Consider the following 17,593-nt stretch of genomic DNA (forward strand, 5'->3'; position numbering starts at 1 on the left):
TTTATATATTATTGGCTACTGCTCTTTGTTATTTTCTTCTTTCTACCTTATTTTTTTAATCTTCTTTTACTGGCACTTAACACAGAACTTTATGTGATTGGTTTTATATCTCCTTTTCTAAAGCTTTTCAATAGCTTCTATTAAAGCTATAAATTTCCCCCTAAACATTACTTCACTTGCATGTTGCAGATTTTGATATATTGTAAATATATCACTAAATTTGATAAATCACAGATTTATCACTAAATCTGAAATATCTCCTTATTTTTCTGTTTATATCTTTTTTGACACAAATTATTTAAATGTATGTTGCCTAGTGTCCAAGTATCTGGAGGTTTTCTACATATTTTTGGTTTTATCTATTTCTAACTTAATCCCATTGTTGGGCAAACTATATACCCTGTAAGATTTCAAACTTTTGGAATTTACTGAGACTTGTTTTATGGCCTGGCATATGATCTGTCTTCATGACTGTACCACATCTACTTGGAAAGAATGTGTTCTTCCCTTGTTGGCTGGAATGCTCTGTCAGTCAGTTAGGTCAAGGTGGTTGGTGGTGGTGTTCATACCATTGATGACCTTACTGATTTATCCTAGTTGTTCTATTCATTAATGTAAGAGGGGTGTTAGAACTCCAAGTATGCTTATCAATTTGTCTATTTATCCCATTAATTACATCACTTCTGGCTTAATGTTTTGTGAAAATCAATTAGACACATAGACATTTAAGATTATACAACTTCCTGATTAAAAACCTGTTTATCATTATGAAATATCCATTTTTATGTCTCGTAATAGTCTTTGTCTTGAAGTGTAATTTTTCTGATGCAAATATAGTTGCTCCAGCTTTCTGAAGTTTACTGTTTCTATATGGTATGCCTTTTTTCCCATGATTTTACTTTTAGTCCATCAGTATCTACATTTGAAGTGCATTTCTTGTCAGCAGCATGTAGTTAAGTCTTGGCTGCTTTTTAAAAGTTTTGTTTAAGTAGGCTCTGTGCCCAGCGTGGAGCACAACTCGGGGCTCAAACTAACAATGCTGAGGGGTGCCTGGGTGGCTCAGTCAGAGTGTCTGCCTTCAGCTCAGGTCATGATAAGGGTCCTGGGATTGAGCCCCAAATCAGGCTCCCTGCTCTGCAGGGAGCCTGCCTCTCCCTCTCCCTTTGCCTGCCACTCCCCCTGCTTGTACTGTCTCTATTTCTCAAATGAATATATAAAAATCTTAAAAAAAAAAAACTCACAACACTGAGATCAAGACCCAAGCTGAGATCAAGAGTTGGATGCTTAACCGACTGAACTACCCAGGCGCCCCTTAAATTTTTTTTATTATGATTATTTTTTATTTTAGAAAGAGAGGGAGTGCATGATCATGCACAAGTGGGGGGAGGGGGGAGGGAGAGTGAAAGACTCTCAAGCAGACTCTGTGTAGAGCTCAGAGCCAACGTGGGGCTCAATCTCACAACCCTGAGATCATGACCTGAGCTGAAACCAAGAGTCAGGCACTCAACAGACTGAGCCATCCAGGAGCCCCGCCCTTAAATTTTTTTTTAAAGATTTTGTTTTTTTAAGTAATCTCTACACCCAACATGGGGCTTGAACTCATAACACCAAGATCAAGACTCACAGGCTCCTCCGACTGAGCCAGCCAAGCTCCGCTAAGTCTTAGCTGTTTTTTTTTTTTTTAATTCAGTCTGAGTCTGACAATGTCTTCCTTTTTAGTTGGAGTGTTTGTTTTGCTTAAATTTAATGTAATTATTAATGTAATTGAATCTAAGTCTATTGTTTAGCTATTTGTTTTCTGTTTGTCCCACCTATTCTTAGTCCTTATTCCTCCTTTCCTGTCTTCTCTTGACTCACTTTAACACTTTAACTTTTTTAGAAGTCCATTTTAATTTTTTATTAGCTCTTCAGCTATACCCCTTTGCCCTTTTTACTGGTAGCTATAGGAATTACAATATATCATCTTAACTTTTTGCAGTCTAATTACAGTTAATATTGTACTACTCATGTAAAATGTAAGAACATTGAGAAACTGTATGGTTCTATTTACTGCCACACCCTTTGTCTTTTTGAGATCATGATTATATGTTATAAACACAAAGATGAAAATTTATAATATTTGTTTTATAGTCATCCATTTTTTAAAAGATTTTATTTATTTATTTGAGAGAGAGAGAGAGAGAGCATGAGCTGGGGGAGGGGCAGAGGGAGAGGGAGAAGCAGACGCCCCCTTGAGCATGGAGCCCGATGTGGGGCTCAATCCCAGGACCCCAAGGTCATGACCTGAGCCAAAGTCAGACGCTTAATTGACTGAGCCACCCAGGTGCCTTTAGTCATCCATTTTTTTTAAAGATAAGAAGAGGGGGGAGCCTGGGTGGCTCAGTCGTTAAGCGTCTGCGTTCGGCTCAGGTCATGGTTCCAGGGTCCTGGGATCAAGCCCTGCATCGAGCCCTGCATTACGCCCTGCATAGGGCTCCCTGCTCGGTGGGAGGCCTGCTTCTTTCTCTCCCACTCCTGCTGCTTGTGTTCCTTCTCTCGCTGTGTCTCTCTCTGTCAAATAAATAAATAAAATCTTTAAAAAAATAAAGATAAGAAGAAAAAAGATAGTCTTTTATAGTTACCCACATTTTTAGCATTTCTCATATTCTCCTTTTCTTCATGGAGATCTGAGTTTCCAGCTCTTATCATTTCCCTTCAGCCTAAAGAACTTCCTTTATATTTCTTGCAGTGCAGGTCTGCAAGTAACAAATTACCTTAGTTTTTGTTTATTTAAAAATGTCTTTATTTCACCCTCACTCTTGAAGGATATTCTTTGCTGGATATAAAATTCTGGATGTGTGAAACCCTTCCCCACACCCAGCACATTAAAGATGCTATTCCATTTTTGTCTTTTGTCTTTCAATCATTTTTTAAAAGACTTTATTTATCTATGAGAGAGAGAGAGAGACACAGTGAGTGAGAGGGACATTAGCAGGGTGGGGAGGCAGAGGGAGAGGGAGAAGCAGACTCCCCTCTGAGCAGGGACCCCGATGTGGGGCTCCATTCCAGGACCCTGAGATCACGACCTGAGCCAAAGGCAAACACTTAACTGAGCCACCCAGGCGCCCCTCAGTCAATTTTTTAAAGATTATTTATTTATTTATTTATTTATTTATTTATTTATTTATTTGAGAGTGAGAGAGTGAGAGCACACATGTGCGAGGTGAGGTGGGGGGCAGAGGGAGAGAATCTTCAAGCAGACCCCCTGCTCAATCCCATGACCCATAAGATTATGATCTGAACTGAAAACAAGAATCAGTCCCCAACCAATTGAGCTACCCAGGCACCCCTGTCTTTCAATCATTTCTGATGAAAAGTCAGCTACCATTTGTATCCTTTCCCTATATATAATGTGCCATGTTTCTCTGGTTATTTTTAGTATTTATTCTTTATTTTCAACTTTCAGTTTGACTAGGATGTGTTTAGGCATGGTTTTCTTTGGTTTTACATTGTTTGGGGGATGCTGACCTTAGTGAATCTGTCAATGTATGCCTTTCATTAAAATTGTTAGAAGGCTATGGGGCACCTGGGTGGCTCAGTCGGTTAAGCGTCTGCCTTAGCTCAGGTCATGATCCCAGGGTCCTGAGATCAAGCCCCGGGTCAGGCTCTCTGCTCAGCGGGAGCCTGCTTCTCCCTCTCCTTCTGCCTACTTGTGCTCTGTCAAATAAATAAAATCTTTTAAAAAAATTTTTGTAAAAGGCTAAACCATTATTTCTTCAAAAATTTTTCTCTTCCCTGTGGTAGGAAGAATAATGATCCCCTCAAAGATGCCTACATCCTAATCCCCAGAACCTGTGAATATGTTTTTTAACATGACAAAAAGGATTTTGCAGATGTGGCTAGGTTTAGAACCTGAGATAAGGAGATTATCCTGGAGTATTCCAGGGAGTCCAGTGTAATTACAAGGGCCCTTAAAAGTGGAAGAGGGGGCAGAAGAATTTAGAGTGATGCAGTTATCAGAAGGAAGTGACTCACTATTGCTGTCTTGGAAGATGGAGTAAGACAGGAGCCAAAGCAGCCTCTAAAATCTGGAAAAGGCAAAGGAATGGATTTGCTTTCAGAAAGGAATGGAGCCCTGCTAACACCTTGCTTTTAGCCCATTTTGACCTGTGTTAGACTTCTAACCTACAGAAATGGAAGTTAATATATTTGTATTATTTTAAGCCACCAAGTTTCTGACAACTTGTTACAACAGTGATAGGAAACTAATACATGCCCCCATTCTCTCTCTGCTTTTTTCTTGGATCCCAGTAACACATATGAACTACTGCAGGGTGTCTCAGATCCCTGAGATTTTGTTCATGTATTCAGTCAGTCATTTTTCTCTCCATTGTCCAGGTTGGATAATTTATATTGATCTATCTTGAGTTCACTGACTTTTCTGTCACCTCCCTTCTACTGTTAAGCCCATCTAGTAAATTGTTTATTTCTAATACTGTATTTTTCAATTCTAGAATTTCCACTTGGTTCTTTTTTAATTTGTTTTTCTCTGATGAGACTTCCCATCCTATCATTTATTATGAGCATATTTTCTTTTATATCCTTGAACATAATTATAATAATTGCTTCAAAATCCTTGCTGCAGCTCTGAAAAACCTGCTTCGATCATCATACTTAATGCTTAAAGACTGAGCAGTTTCCTTCTAAGATTGGGAAGAAGGCAAAGAGGTTTGATTTCACCATTTTTATTTAACATTGTACTGGAGGTCTAGATAATTTTATAAGGAATAAAAATTATAATATTGTAAAAGAAGTAAAACTAGACAGATGGTATTTCAGATGGTATAATCGTTTATATAGAAAACCTCTATGTAGGGGCACCTGGGTGGCTCAGTCGTTAAGCGTCTGCCTTCGGCTCAGGTCATGATCCCAGGGTCCTGGGATCGAGCCCCGCATCGGGCTCCCTGCCCAGCGGGAAGCCTGCTTCTCCCTCTCCCACTCCCCCTGCTTGTGTTCCCTCTCTTACTGTGTCTCTCTCTGTCAAATAAATAAATAAAATCTTAAATAAAAAAGAAAACCTCTATGTATCTACAAAAACAAATTACAGAGATCTATAAGTTAATACATGAAATCAGCAAGGTTGAATTATGTCTCCTCCAAATATATGCTGAAGTCCTAATACCCAGTACTTAAAAATGTGACTTTATTTGAAAATAAGGTCATTGCAGATGTAATTGTTAAGGTGAGGTCTTACCAGAGTAGGAGGGACCCCTAATCCAACATGACTGGTGTCTTCATAAGAATACATCCATGTGAAAACAGACACACAGGAAGAATGCAATGTGACAACAAAAGCAAAGATTGGAGTTAGGCAACTGCAAGCCAAGGACTTCCAAATATTGCCAGCAAAGGCCCAGAAGCTATGAAGAGGTAAGGAAAGAATTCTCTTCGGGCTTCAGAGAAAGCCTGGCCCTGTTAACACACTTTTCTCAGACTTCTAGCTTCCAGAAGTGTGAGACAATAAATTTCTGGTGTTTCACATGACCTAGTTTGTGGTATTTTGTTACAGCAGCTCTAGCAAACTAATACAGTCATGATATGAAGTTAATATACAGACATTAACTGTATTTCCATATAGTAGTAACAAATAATTGAAAAATTAAAAACAATTCCATTTCCAATAGCATCAAGAAACATAAAATACTTAGAAATTAAATCTAACAACAAAGCTCTGAGACAGCTACATTGCAACCTACAAATATTGCTTCATGAACTTAAAGAAGATCTAAATAAATGGAGAGTTCATCGATCTGGAGGGTCAATATTTTTAAGATATCAATTCTCCCAAAGCTGATCCATAGTTTCAATCCAGTTCTAAACACAGTCCCAGTAAGCTTTTCCTGAAGAAATTAACAAGACAAATCTATTTTTAAATATTTTATTTATTTATTTGTCAGAGAGAGAGACAGAACACAAGCAGGGGGAGAGGCAGGCAGAGGGAGAAGCAGGCTCCCTGCCAAGGAAGGAGCCCGATGCAGGACTCGATCCCAGGACCTTGGGATCATGACCTGAGCCGAAGGCAGCCACTTAACTGACTGAGCCACTCTGGCGTCCCTAAATCTAATATTTTATAGGAATACAAAGGACCTGAAATATCCAAAGCAATCTTGAAAAGGAATAACAAACTTAGAGAACCTATGGAGAAGTTTCTCAAAACTTTCTTTGAAGCTACAGCAATCAACTGTGCTATTGGTCTAAGGATCAATAAGTAGATCAGTGGAATAGAATAGAGAGCCTAGAAATAGACCCACAGGCCATTTACTCCTAAACAAGGTGCCAATGACACATAACAGGGAAGGGACAATTATTTCAATGAATAGTTCTGTACCAATGAGTTATCTCTATGGAAAAAAATTTAACTTTAACTCCTGCCTCAGACCATACACAAAAATTAATTTGAGAGCCATTGTAGATCTAAACACAAAATGTAAAATTATCACATTTTAGAAGAAACAGGAAAATATCTTCACAACAAAGGAGTACTTGTCAGTGCTAAGAAGAAAACATTTCTGATTCATACATATAGCATAAGCCCTGAGAGTTGGATTTCTTCTTTTTTGTCATGCAAGTGCCTGATGTAAGCTTTGATTGTGGAGGCAACTCCTTCAGAGATGGTTCTCTCCAATAAACACATTGCCAGCCACACACCTAGGTGAAGAACCAGGCCACCTCCCTCCACAGAGGCTCCTTGGTTTTAGAGATCTTGGTTGATTTTGATAAATGACCATTTGGGCCTACTGTTTTTTTCTCTTGCCATGCTTTAAATTCCTGCTCTTAGGTTTTATTTTTTATTTATTTTTTATTTTTTTTGCTCTTAGGTTTTAAATTCGCCAGTAAAGATTGAGCCCCTGAGGGCACCTGGGTGGCTCAGTCGATTAAGCATCTGCCTTTGGCTCAGGTCAGGATCTCAGGACCCTGGGATTGAGTCCTGCATCATCGGGCTCCCTGCTCAGTGGGGAGTTGACTTCTCCCTCTGCCTCTGCTCCTCTCCCCCTCATGCTCTCTCTCATGCTATCTCTCTCGTGCTCTCTCAAATAAATGAATAAAATCTTAAAAAAAAAAAAGACTGAGCCCCTGAAACCTTAGGCCTCCAACCTTAACCCCAATAAAAGTAAAGCACCAGGTCTGCGCTCTCTCTCTCTCTCTCTCTCTCTCTTTCTACATATGACCTTGCTGTGTGGCCCCAGGTGTGCTGTGTAAGTTCTAGGTCCTGTAAGGAATAAATTTTTATTTTTTCCAAATTCCCTGATATTTATGGCTGAAAAATGTCTTGCAATCACAGGAAGAACCATAAGGGCTTGTGCGACCACAACACTGGTTATTAATAGGCTGAGAAGGCACAAAACAACACAATGAGATGGATGAGTCTTTTTTTTTAAGATTTTATTTATTTATTTATTGTCAGAGAGAGATCACGAGCAGGGGAGAAGGGTAGAGGGAGAAGCAGACTCCCGTCTCAGCAGGGAGCCCAATGTGGGGCTCAATCCCAGGATCCTGGGATCATGACCTGAGCCAAAGGCAGACGCTTAGCCAACTGAGCCCCCCAGGCATCCCCAGATGGATGAATCTTAAAAATATTATGCGGAATTCTTCCTGTAAGCGGCCTGAGGTGATCCCTGCAAATGGTTTGCTATTCACTTGACCCAGAAAACCCTACAAAATCATGCAAATCAAGAGGTTCAAATCTTCGTGTTCACTTAAAGAACAAACTGCCCAGGCCATCAAGGGTATGCATATCCGAAAAACCACCCAGTATGTGAAGGATGTCACTTTATAGAGGCAATGTGTGCCACTCTGTTGCTACAATGGTGGAGTTGGTAGGTGGGCTCAGGCCAAACACTGGGGCTGGACACAGTGTCAGTGACCTGAACAGAGTGCTGCTGAATTTTTACTGCACATGCTTAAAAATGCAGAGAGTAATGCTGAACTTAAGGGTTTAGATGTAATTTGGGGGTCATTGAGCACATCCAGGTGAACAAAGCCCCCAAGATGCAGTGAGAACTTACAGGGTTCACAGTCGGATTAACCCGTGCATGAGCTCTCCCTGCCACACTGAGATGCTCTTTCTTGCAAAAGACCAGACTTCCTAAACCAGAGGAGGAGTTTGTACAGAAGAAAAAGATACACCAGAAGAAACTGAAGAAACAAAACTATGGCCCAGGGGTAAAGTCTGCATAAAATAAATGCAAATAAAAGTAAACAAATATATATTATGCTGAATGAAAGAAGCCTTATACAAGAGTAGATCATACTGTAGGAGTTTGTTTCAATGAACTCTCAGAGCAGGCAAAATTAATCTATGTTGAAAAACAGAGCTGTGTTTTCCTCCTGAGGATGGAGTGAGGATGGTGATTATCTGAGAAGGAGCATGAGGAAACTTTCCAGAGTGATGGAAATATTCTATATCTGGATAGGGGTTTGGATAGCACAAGTGTATACCTTTGTCCAAACTCACAAAATGGCACATTCAAGATTTGCATAATTCTCTGTATATAAATGTTACCTTAAAGTTGCAAACAATTACTGAACTCTAGTTAATGATATGCATGCCCAAGATTTTAGGTGTGAGGTGTACTGATGTCTGTAACTCATTTGGGAATGCATGAAAAATCAGATGGACTAATGGATGGATGCATACATAGATGATAAAGCAAAAATGCTAATCAAAGAATCTAGGTAGTGAGGATATGGATGTTCACTGTACAAACTTTTCAAATTTTCTGAATGTTTGAAATTTTTCATAAAGAAATATCGGGTAAAATAATAACAACAAAAACAAAACAACCCAATTTAAAAATGAACAAAGGGGCCACCTGGGTGGCTTAGTCAGTTTAGCGTCTGCCTTCAGCTCAGGTCATGATCCCGGGGTCCTGGGATCGAGCCCCGCATCGGGCTCCCTGCCCGCATCGGGCTCCCTGCTCTGTGGGGAGCCTGCTTCTCTCTCTCCCTCTGCAGCTCCCCCTGCTTATGCTCTCTCACTCTCTTGCTCTCTCTCTCTCAAATAAATAAAATCTTTTTAAAAAATAAACAAAGGACTTGAATAGACATTTCTCCAAAGGAGACATACAAATGGCCAATAAGCACATGAAAAGACACTCAACATCATTAATCATTAGGGAAATGCAATTCAGAACCACAAGATACCACTCCATTATGATGATTATAAATTTATAAAACAGAAAATAACAAATGTTAGCAAAGAAGTGGAGAAATTGGAGCTCCTGTGCTTTGCTGGTGGCGGTGGAAGATGGTGTTGCTATTGTGAAAAACAATTTAGCGGTTTCTTAACAGCTAAACAGAATTACCATATGATTCAGCAATTCCACTTCTAGGTATATACCCAAAAGAATTGAAGGTGGGGACTCAAGTAGATACTTGTATATCCACAGTCACAGCAAGAGTATTTAAAATAGAAGGTGGAAGCAACCCAAATACCCACCTACAGATGAACAGATTTTAAAATGTGGTATATCCATTCAATGGAACTCAGCTAACCAACTAATCCTTAGTTGGCAGGCCCTGGGAGTAAGAGGGAATGGGAAGTTATTGTTTAATGAACATAGAGTTTCTGTTTGGGCTGATGGAAAGAGCCAGAAATGACAGTGATGATGGTTACACAACATTGTGAATATACTTAATGCCACAGAATTGTGCACCTAAAAATGATTACAATGGTAAATTCTATGCTAGGAACATTTTACCACATTAAAAAAATAAATACAAATAGTAAAAGAGCAAAAGGCTGAGATCGCTGAACCCAAGGGACTGTTACAATCCCTTGCCCAATTTCCAGCCAGTTCTCAGGCCCAGACCTCATCTACTGAAGTCTCCTTCACACTGGGGAAGGATCCAGCAATACCATGAACGGTGTATATAGTGCTAGGAGAGGGGGATCTAGAAAAGGTGGGGAAGAGGGATCAGATGGTGCCTGGTTACAGGCTCGGGACCAACTTAAGCAACAGGGGCCACAGCCCATCCCTACTAGCTTTCTTTTCCTAGGTTTGTCCAGAAATTGTGCCCATCCAGAATCCTGGGGATCTGAAAGCAATGAACTTCATGTGGGGCTGAGTGTGGCAGGGCTGGGGTAAGCGTCCCCAGTGTGAGCTGGTGACTTGCAGCTGACCCTTTCTCTGGAGCATTGGCTGAATGGGAGCCACCCCGGTAAGAGAGGCTGTGCACCCTGACCTCATGAAGGTGGTCCCGGACCGCCCTGGGCTGGAGAGGAACCAGCCTCCCCCTTAGCACTTCCCCCTTCACTCCCCCTCCCTCAGGTGCTCCCCCAAAACTCCCTCCTGCTCCTCCCCCACCCCAACCACTGATCTGTTCCCCAGATCTGTTGCCATTTCCAAAGTGTCACATAAATGGCTTCACACAGTATGGAGCCTTCTGAGACCAACTACTTTCACTCAGTCCAATCTTCTGAGATGGTTCTGTGCTGCTGTGTGTGTCACTGGCATGCTGGGCTCCTCCCTGGGGTGGCGGACTGTGGCATATTTGTCTGCCTCCCAGCTGATAGGCATTCGGGTTGCTTCCAAGCTTTGGCGATGATTAATAGAACATCTCTAAACATGCAGGGGCAGCATTTTGTGAGAACAGAAGTTTTCATTTGTCTAGGGCAGCTCCCAGGACTGGAACTGCTTGTTCGTGCAGCAGGTGCCTGTTTGTTAACTTGGTCTGCTGGCTTCTGTGCATGAACGTCTCCTTCTTTCAGATCAGTCTCTCCCCTCTCTTCACTGTAGGAGGCTGAAAGAAGCCAGGCAGCTCCTTCAACGGCCCTGCAGGGCATCTCCTCAGCTGGATCATCTCACTCACAGGGGAAGCATCTTATTTTGGGTCCTGCTACCGGTGACAATGTAGCTACGCTTCTTGCCACACCACACCAAGGGTCTCCTTTCTTCCATCTTCTAGTAAGACTTCTCTCACTTCCTTCTAAGACCCCGCTGGCAGTCTCTGCAGGGTGCTTCCAGCTCCTGCTTGCTGTCCACTCCCAAAGCCAAAGCCACGTGACTTAGGGCTTGTACTGACAGCATCCCATTCCGGTACCCGACCCCATCTGGTTATCTAGAGCTACGTAACAAACCACCTCAAACAAATCACCTCTACTGTTACCTCTCACAGTTGCCAATTTGGTTTCTCGTGTGGTTGCCGTTGATGACAGCTGGGACAGAAGCCGAAGGCTTCCTCACTCACTCATGATGCTCCGTGCTCCCTGTTGGCTGGCCCTTCAGCTGAAGCTGCTGGCTGGAACATCTCTGCACGCGCCTCTTCCTGGGGCTGCTGGTGGCTCCTCGCAGCCTGGTGGCTGGCTCGAAGAGCAAGCATCCCAAGATGAGGGAGAGAGAGGAGTTGTATCACCTAGCTGTCTGAGCTGGCTTCAAAAATCAGTGTCACTTGGGGCGCCTGGGCGGCTCATTTGGTTGGGCATCCAACTCTTAATGTGGGCTCAGGTCATGATCTCAGGGTCATGAGATTGAGCCCAGCATCAGGCTCTGCGCTCAGCCGCCGGGAGTCTGCTTGAGATTCTCTCTCCCTCTCCCTCTGCCCCTCCCCTCCCCTGCTCATGCTCTCTCTCTTAAATAAATAAATAATTAAAAAAAAAATCAGTGTCACTTCTGCTCCATTCTAGAGGTTAGAAGCGAGTCATTAGGCCAGCCCTCATGTTCTAAGGCAAAAGGAATTAGATGCCACCTCTTGAAGGGAGAAGGGTTAGGGAATTTTCTGACATGTTTGGAAAGCTCCAGAGTGGGCCCCTCTTCACCATGGTGGACTGGTGAAGAAATGGGCGTATGCAGAGGTAGACAGGTAAAGAGATGGTGCGGACAGGCAGGTAGGTGACCCATTTATCAAGGTGGGGAATACCAAGCAAGGAACAGATTTTGAGAGGATCTTAAGTCCAGCCCGGGCATGGTGGCTGGGAGATGTTTATAGGTGATCCAAATGGAGTCGTGGAGCAGGCACTTGGGAGATACCAGCCTGGAACAGAGGGAGAGGTCAGACCAGAGGTATCTACTTGGGAGTCATTGTCACAGAGAAGGTGTCTGAAGCTTCAAGGCTGCAGGAGGTCACCAAGGGTGGGAATGGGGACGGATGAAGAACCTGCCATGGCTGGGGTGAGGAGGGCACAATCTTCCTGACCACCAACCCTTTTGCCCCTATCCTGGCAGAACTCCCACTTTGATGGGCAGTCAATCCCTGTGTGCCTCTCTGATCTAATGGCGAGCACGCGGTTCTATGAGGTTCTGTGCTGAAAGAGGTTTCCACAGTCATCCAAAGGGACACATGGGAAGAGATGGGAGGTATGGGGCTGTGGCAGCCATCTTGCAACCATGAGGCAGGCTGGGAGCAGCAGAGCCACTCACAGAAGTAATGGTTCCTCCACTAAGCATTCAGATTAAGTCCCGCGCACTTTTATTAAGACTTTTGCAACAGGAGTTGAGCTGGGAGGTTCTGTCACATCAAGTCCAAAGTCTCCTCACTGATACCAGAGTGGAGTCAGCAAAGGAGTCTGAACAAGGGTGTGTGAGGTGGGAGGAGAAGAGGGGGAATGTGAGTGTGCTGCCTCGCAATGGCACCTACCATGCATGGAGCTCCCACGTGCCCAGCCCAGTTCTAACATCTCACATATAGTAACCGGTTGAGTCCTCTTGAGTTAGGTTATATAGATTGGGAAACCAAGGCACAGGGGGCTGAGGGAACCTATGGAAGTTCCCGCGGCCAGAAGGTGAGGGCTGGGATATAAGCCAGACAGTCTGTTGCTCTTTCCTGTGAGCCAAGGATATCTTTTTCAGAGGTCCAGAGAAGAGAGTCTTAAGCTGAAGTGTCTGACTGGCCGTTCAGTGCTACTTGCTTGAGAATGAACAGTCTTCACAAATTTGGTAAAGTACAGGTCATCAGCAATGTTGGGCAGCGGGACCTGGGTGGGGAGAGTATGGGCAGTAGGACTGGCCTGAAGAGTAAGGAGGTGGAGAGCCCACACAAGTCAGCTCTTGAGAAGCATGGCTATGGTGAGGGTGCAGCAAGGGTGTTTCATGGTTTTTTTTGGAGGGGATTCTGGGACATACAAGAAGCAGGAGGAGGGGTCGCTCCAGAGCTCTGGGGTGGGGCCTGGGTGGGGTCTGAAAGTCTCCCCTGACCCAGTAGAGAAGACAGAGACTTGGGGGCACGAGGCAATGGGGTTTCAGGTTTGGTGATGAGCAGAGGTAGCTTCCTGCTCCCGCCATTTCCTCCAGGAGGCTGAGATCCCGGCTCTGAAGTGGGTGGGAGGTTTGCGGCCAAAGAGCGGTGCGATTGTGGGGTTGCCAATGGAGTTGGGTCCCATTTGAGGTCGGAGCCCAGCAGTTTGGGGGCCAAGAGATCGGCAGTTTGGGTGACTTTCTGCAGACTTGCCCATCCACCTCTGTAGGGCCCCAAGGGAACGAGGAGCCAGCCCTGGTTGCGGTGGCTACAGGAGGAGGTACTCAGGGGCTGGGCCGGGAGGCGCCAGGGCAACCAGGGGGATGCAAGGTCGGGGTGGCCTCCGGCCACTGCCCCAAAAGCAGGGTGAGGACCTCCAGGCCCGGTGGTCAGGTGGAGGTGGCCCTCCGCGCCCTCCCGGTGGCATCTCCCTGCCCGCGAGTCCTGCCTGCCCTTCGGGGACAGGAAGAGCAACGCGGGGCGGAGGGCTTCCTACCGCCCCCCTCCCCGCGGCCCGGCGGGGCCCCCCGCGCGCCGATGCGGAGCAGGATTTCCCGCCGCCGCAGTTGGGGATTAGCGCGCCCCTGGCCCGCGCGGCGGGATTAGCCCGCGTGGACTCGGTGCTCGGCCCGGGGATTACAGCGCGCTCCCCCCGACGTATATATTCCCGCGGCGGCGGCGGCGGCGGCGGAGGGGCCGGGCGGCCATGGCGGCGGCGGGGGGCGCGGCGAGCCGCAGGGGCCCCGGGCGGCCCTGCCCCTTCTCCATCGAGCACATCCTCTCCAGCCTGCCCGAGCGGAGCCCCCCGGCGCGGGCCGTCCGCGCGCCGCAGCCCGCCGGCCGCCAGAGCCCCGCGGAGCCCGGGGAGCCCGGGGCGCCCGAGGCCGCGCCCTGCGCCTGCTGCTGCTGCTGCGGGCCCCGCGCGGCGCCCCGGGGGCCCTCGGAGCCGGCCGCCGGGCTGGGTGAGTGGGAGCGGGGCGCGGGCGCGGGAGTCCTCCGGGCGCGGCGCGGTCTGGGCGGAGCTCGGCCCCCGCCCCGCGCCTCACCGCGCCCTCGCCCCGCAGGCGCGCGGCTGCCGTGGCCGCTGAGGCTGGGCCCCGCGGCGCCCTTGCCCTTGGCCGCGGCCAGCGGAGGTTCGGGGGCGCTGCCGGGCGCGGGCGGCCCCGGCCCGCAGCGGCGCACACGGCGCCACCGCACCATCTTCAGCGAGGAGCAGCTGCAGGCGCTGGAGGCGCTCTTCGTGCAGAACCAGTACCCCGACGTGGGCACGCGCGAACGCCTGGCCGGCCGCATCCGCCTGCGCGAGGAGCGCGTGGAGGTGGGTGCCCGCCCGCCGGACCGCCGAGGGCCCGAGCGGGCTGGCTTCCTTCCTCCTTCTTTTCTTAAAAAGACGGCCCTGGCGCGATGGGAGGAGGCGCCAGAGGCCCGGGGACCGCTGTGGGGCGCAGGGCCGGTTCCGGGGGGGGGGCGGGCGGGGACAAGGCACGTGCGGGGAAAGTGTCCCTGGAACTGGAGGGGAGGTAAGGCTAGTTGTCCTTTGGTTTAAACTTTTTTATTTTCCCTGATTAATGAGGCGCGCGTTCATGTGCCAGAATTTGGGAAGCTCGGAAAGGGCATGAAGTTGCAGAAGGGGCGTCCGGGGCACCGCCGGGCGGAGGTGGGGGGTGGGAAGGCGTGCAGAGAGATGGCTGGTCCGGATGGGAAGGGGGTTCTCGTCCCCGCGGCCCGAGCCGCAGCCCCTACCTGCAGTGGTTAAGAGATGGTGGGTGCCGCTGCCGCTGGCCGGCCCCGCAGCCCTCGTCTGCCCACATCCCCATCGGGAAGCTCCCCGCCTGGTCCACCTATGGGGGTCGGGGTGGGGGGGGGGACGCGGGGCCTGGGGCTGGGCCTGAGCGGTCCCTCCTGCTCCTCAGGTCTGGTTCAAGAACCGCCGGGCCAAGTGGCGACACCAGAAGCGCACGTCAGCGACCTCGAGGCTCCTCCCTGGAGCCAAGAAGGCCCCAAAGGAGAGCTGCTGATGGCTCTGGTAGCTACTCCTGGACTTGGCCGCGTCTTTGGGGGCCCACTCAGAGAGAGGACAGATCTACCCGAAGTCGAGCTGAGAGGGGACACTAGCCTCTTCCCGTCTGTCTGCAGGACTTCCTGCATCCTGGAGCTAGTGCTCAAGGCGGGAGCCCGCCGCTGGAGTGTGTGTACCCCCCCAACACCCCCTCCCCGGCCCCATCACCTGCCCCGTGAAAGGAGGGAACACTGAGCATCTCCATGTGCTCGCCTCTCCAGTGACTAAGGGTCGGGAAGATTCCCTGGGGGCTGGTGGGGCTGGGAGCAGGGCACAGAGCAGGTCAGCTTCCTCAATTCCCCACCAACTTCAGGACAGGAACCACCCCTTGTCAGGCGGGCCCAGAATCTTCTTCTCCCTCCTGGGGTATGCTGGCGCCCCTCCACTCCTCAGCAGGCACATACTTCCCTTGCCCGGGCCCCAGGAGGTTTCTCTGCATCCTGAGCTTGTCAGCCTGCGAGCCCTGCACTGGGCCTTGGCGTTCAGAGCTATAGCATAAGAACGTTGGGTGAGGTCATCTCCAGAAGCCCCTGCCCCGCTCCTTAATTCTGTGAGCCTTTTCTGGATCCTGGGAAATAAACAAGCAACTGCAAACAGCACAAAAGCAGTCCAGAGTTCCAAGTTCTCTATGGCCCCCACCCAGGGAGTGGGGGCCGTCTTGCCTCGGGGAGCACAGCCCAGTGAGTCCTCAGTCCCTGTGTTCCCCAGCACAGCAGACTACCCCACGGATGATGGCCTAGCACCCTGGGGGTCTGCACCGGCCTCGAGGTACTGCTCATGGGTGGGGGGATTCCATGCTGTGTGTCTGCCTCCCTCTCTGCCGTCTTGTTGGGGTAAGAGGAAGTTTCACCGGGGAGGATGCACCCCCCCCCCAGGCCACTGCTTTGGAAGATGTGTGTTTTCCGCTCCATCATCCTGGCCCCAGGGTGAAGGACGGTGTGGAAACAAGGCTTTGATTCCCCCAGTAGGCCGTATAGTGGGCTCAAGGCATCTAACACCATCATCTGGCTTGGAGACCATGTTCTGCCTCCTCATGGGTCCTGGAGGAGATGGGCTGGGGGTATCTGAAAGGAGACACAGTCCATTCATTAAAGGCGTAGAAGGCAGGGCTACCGCCCCCAGGACTCCAAGGCTGCCTAGTTCAGATAACACGGAGCAGGCACGATGTCCCTGCGGCGCTGCTCTCACACCACTGGGTGCCTCCAGGACAGCAACACCCCCCCCTCCACCCCTCAGGATGCACACTCTGGTTGTCACAAAGCTCTTTGCCCTGGGGTGCCTGGGTGGCTCGGTCGGTTAAGTGTCTGCCTTCGGCTCAGGTCATGATCCCAGGGTCCTGGGATAGAGCCCCACGTCGGACTCCTTGCTCAGCGGGGAGCCTGCTTCTCCCTCTGCCTGCGGCTCCCCCTGCTCGTGCTCGCTCTCTCTGTCAAATAAATAAATGAATAAATGAAATCTTAAAAAAAAAAAAGAAAAAAAGCTTTTTGCCCTGACTCCTGGCCTTATCCTTGGATACCGCACAGTCTGCGCGCAGAGCTACCCTGCAGGCTGGGATGCCCTCATCTCGCTGGGCTCTGGGACCCTAGCTGCCCGGTGGCTCTCTCTCATTGTATTGGGCAGCCATGATCAGAGCTCCACCCTCAAGGGACCAGTGGGCATACTGTCCTCCTTTCTCTCCAGCTGCTCTTTGGCAGGCTCACCCCCTACAAGCTGCCCATTAACATAGCTGTCCTGCAGGCTGGGCCCCAGGCATGCTCCTCTCCTCTCCATTCTCTCCTTGCTTGATCACTTCCACCTTCAGGCCCCAATTCCTATTTCTCTGCCACATTTACATCTCCAGCCTGGACCTCTTCCTGAGTTAGATATTGATGTCCAACTGTCCCCTTGACTACTCCACCTGGAAGCCCACAGCATCTCAAAATCACCTCGTCGGCAGCAACTTTTCCCCTGTGCAAACCAGGTGCATGAGCCAGAGGACTGGCAATTACCCCCACCCCCCCTCCCCCACCCACCATACTCAGGCCAGCAGCAAATCAAATTTTTTTGTGTGTTATTTAAATTCAAGTTAGTTCACATATAGCAAATCAATTTTGCCTCCAAAAACAATCCCAGAAGCTATCTTCTGCCCAGGTTCAACTGTAGCAACCTGATGAAAATGCTGTCATCCCTCACCTTGACCACTGCAGCTGCCTCCAGTCTTGTCCACCTGCAGCCACTCTGGTTCCTCTAATTCCTTCCCCATAAAAGGCAGAGTGCAAGTGTGAACCTACCTCTTCCCTGCCTACAGCGCTCTAAGGGCTTCCCGTTGTTCCAAAAGACAAA

At 48.3% G+C, this 17,593-nt stretch overlaps 1 protein-coding gene across 1 annotated transcript; it reads left to right on the plus strand.

Moving 5' to 3' along the window:
• The first annotated feature begins 13,918 nt into the window (after nt 1–13,918).
• Nucleotides 13,919–15,230, plus strand: GSC2 (goosecoid homeobox 2). The gene is made up of 3 exons (XM_028095912.2): nt 13,919–14,174; nt 14,277–14,530; nt 15,126–15,230. Exons 1-3 carry the CDS (start codon nt 13,919–13,921, stop codon nt 15,228–15,230), a joined length of 615 nt encoding a protein of 204 aa, XP_027951713.1.
• Nucleotides 15,231–17,593: the final 2,363 nt, after the last annotated feature.

Source organism: Eumetopias jubatus, unplaced genomic scaffold (assembly GCF_037043125.1).
Source record: "Eumetopias jubatus isolate StellerSeaLion01/CBP00866 unplaced genomic scaffold, mEumJub1_p1.0 scaffold_16, whole genome shotgun sequence".
In the NCBI taxonomy this organism is placed as follows: Eukaryota; Metazoa; Chordata; class Mammalia; order Carnivora; family Otariidae; genus Eumetopias; species Eumetopias jubatus.

What these genes read in the sequence shown, in the direction of transcription:
- GSC2 (XM_028095912.2), top strand. Translation starts at nt 13,919, where the DNA reads ATGGCGGCGGCGGGGGGCGCGGCGAGCCGCAGGGGCCCCGGGCGGCCC. An exon ending in GGAGCCGGCCGCCGGGCTGG is followed by an intron (nt 14,175 to 14,276) that starts GTGAGTGGGAGC and finishes CTCGCCCCGCAG; the next exon opens with GCGCGCGGCTGCCGTGGCCG. An exon ending in TGCGCGAGGAGCGCGTGGAG is followed by an intron (nt 14,531 to 15,125) that starts GTGGGTGCCCGC and finishes CCTGCTCCTCAG; the next exon opens with GTCTGGTTCAAGAACCGCCG.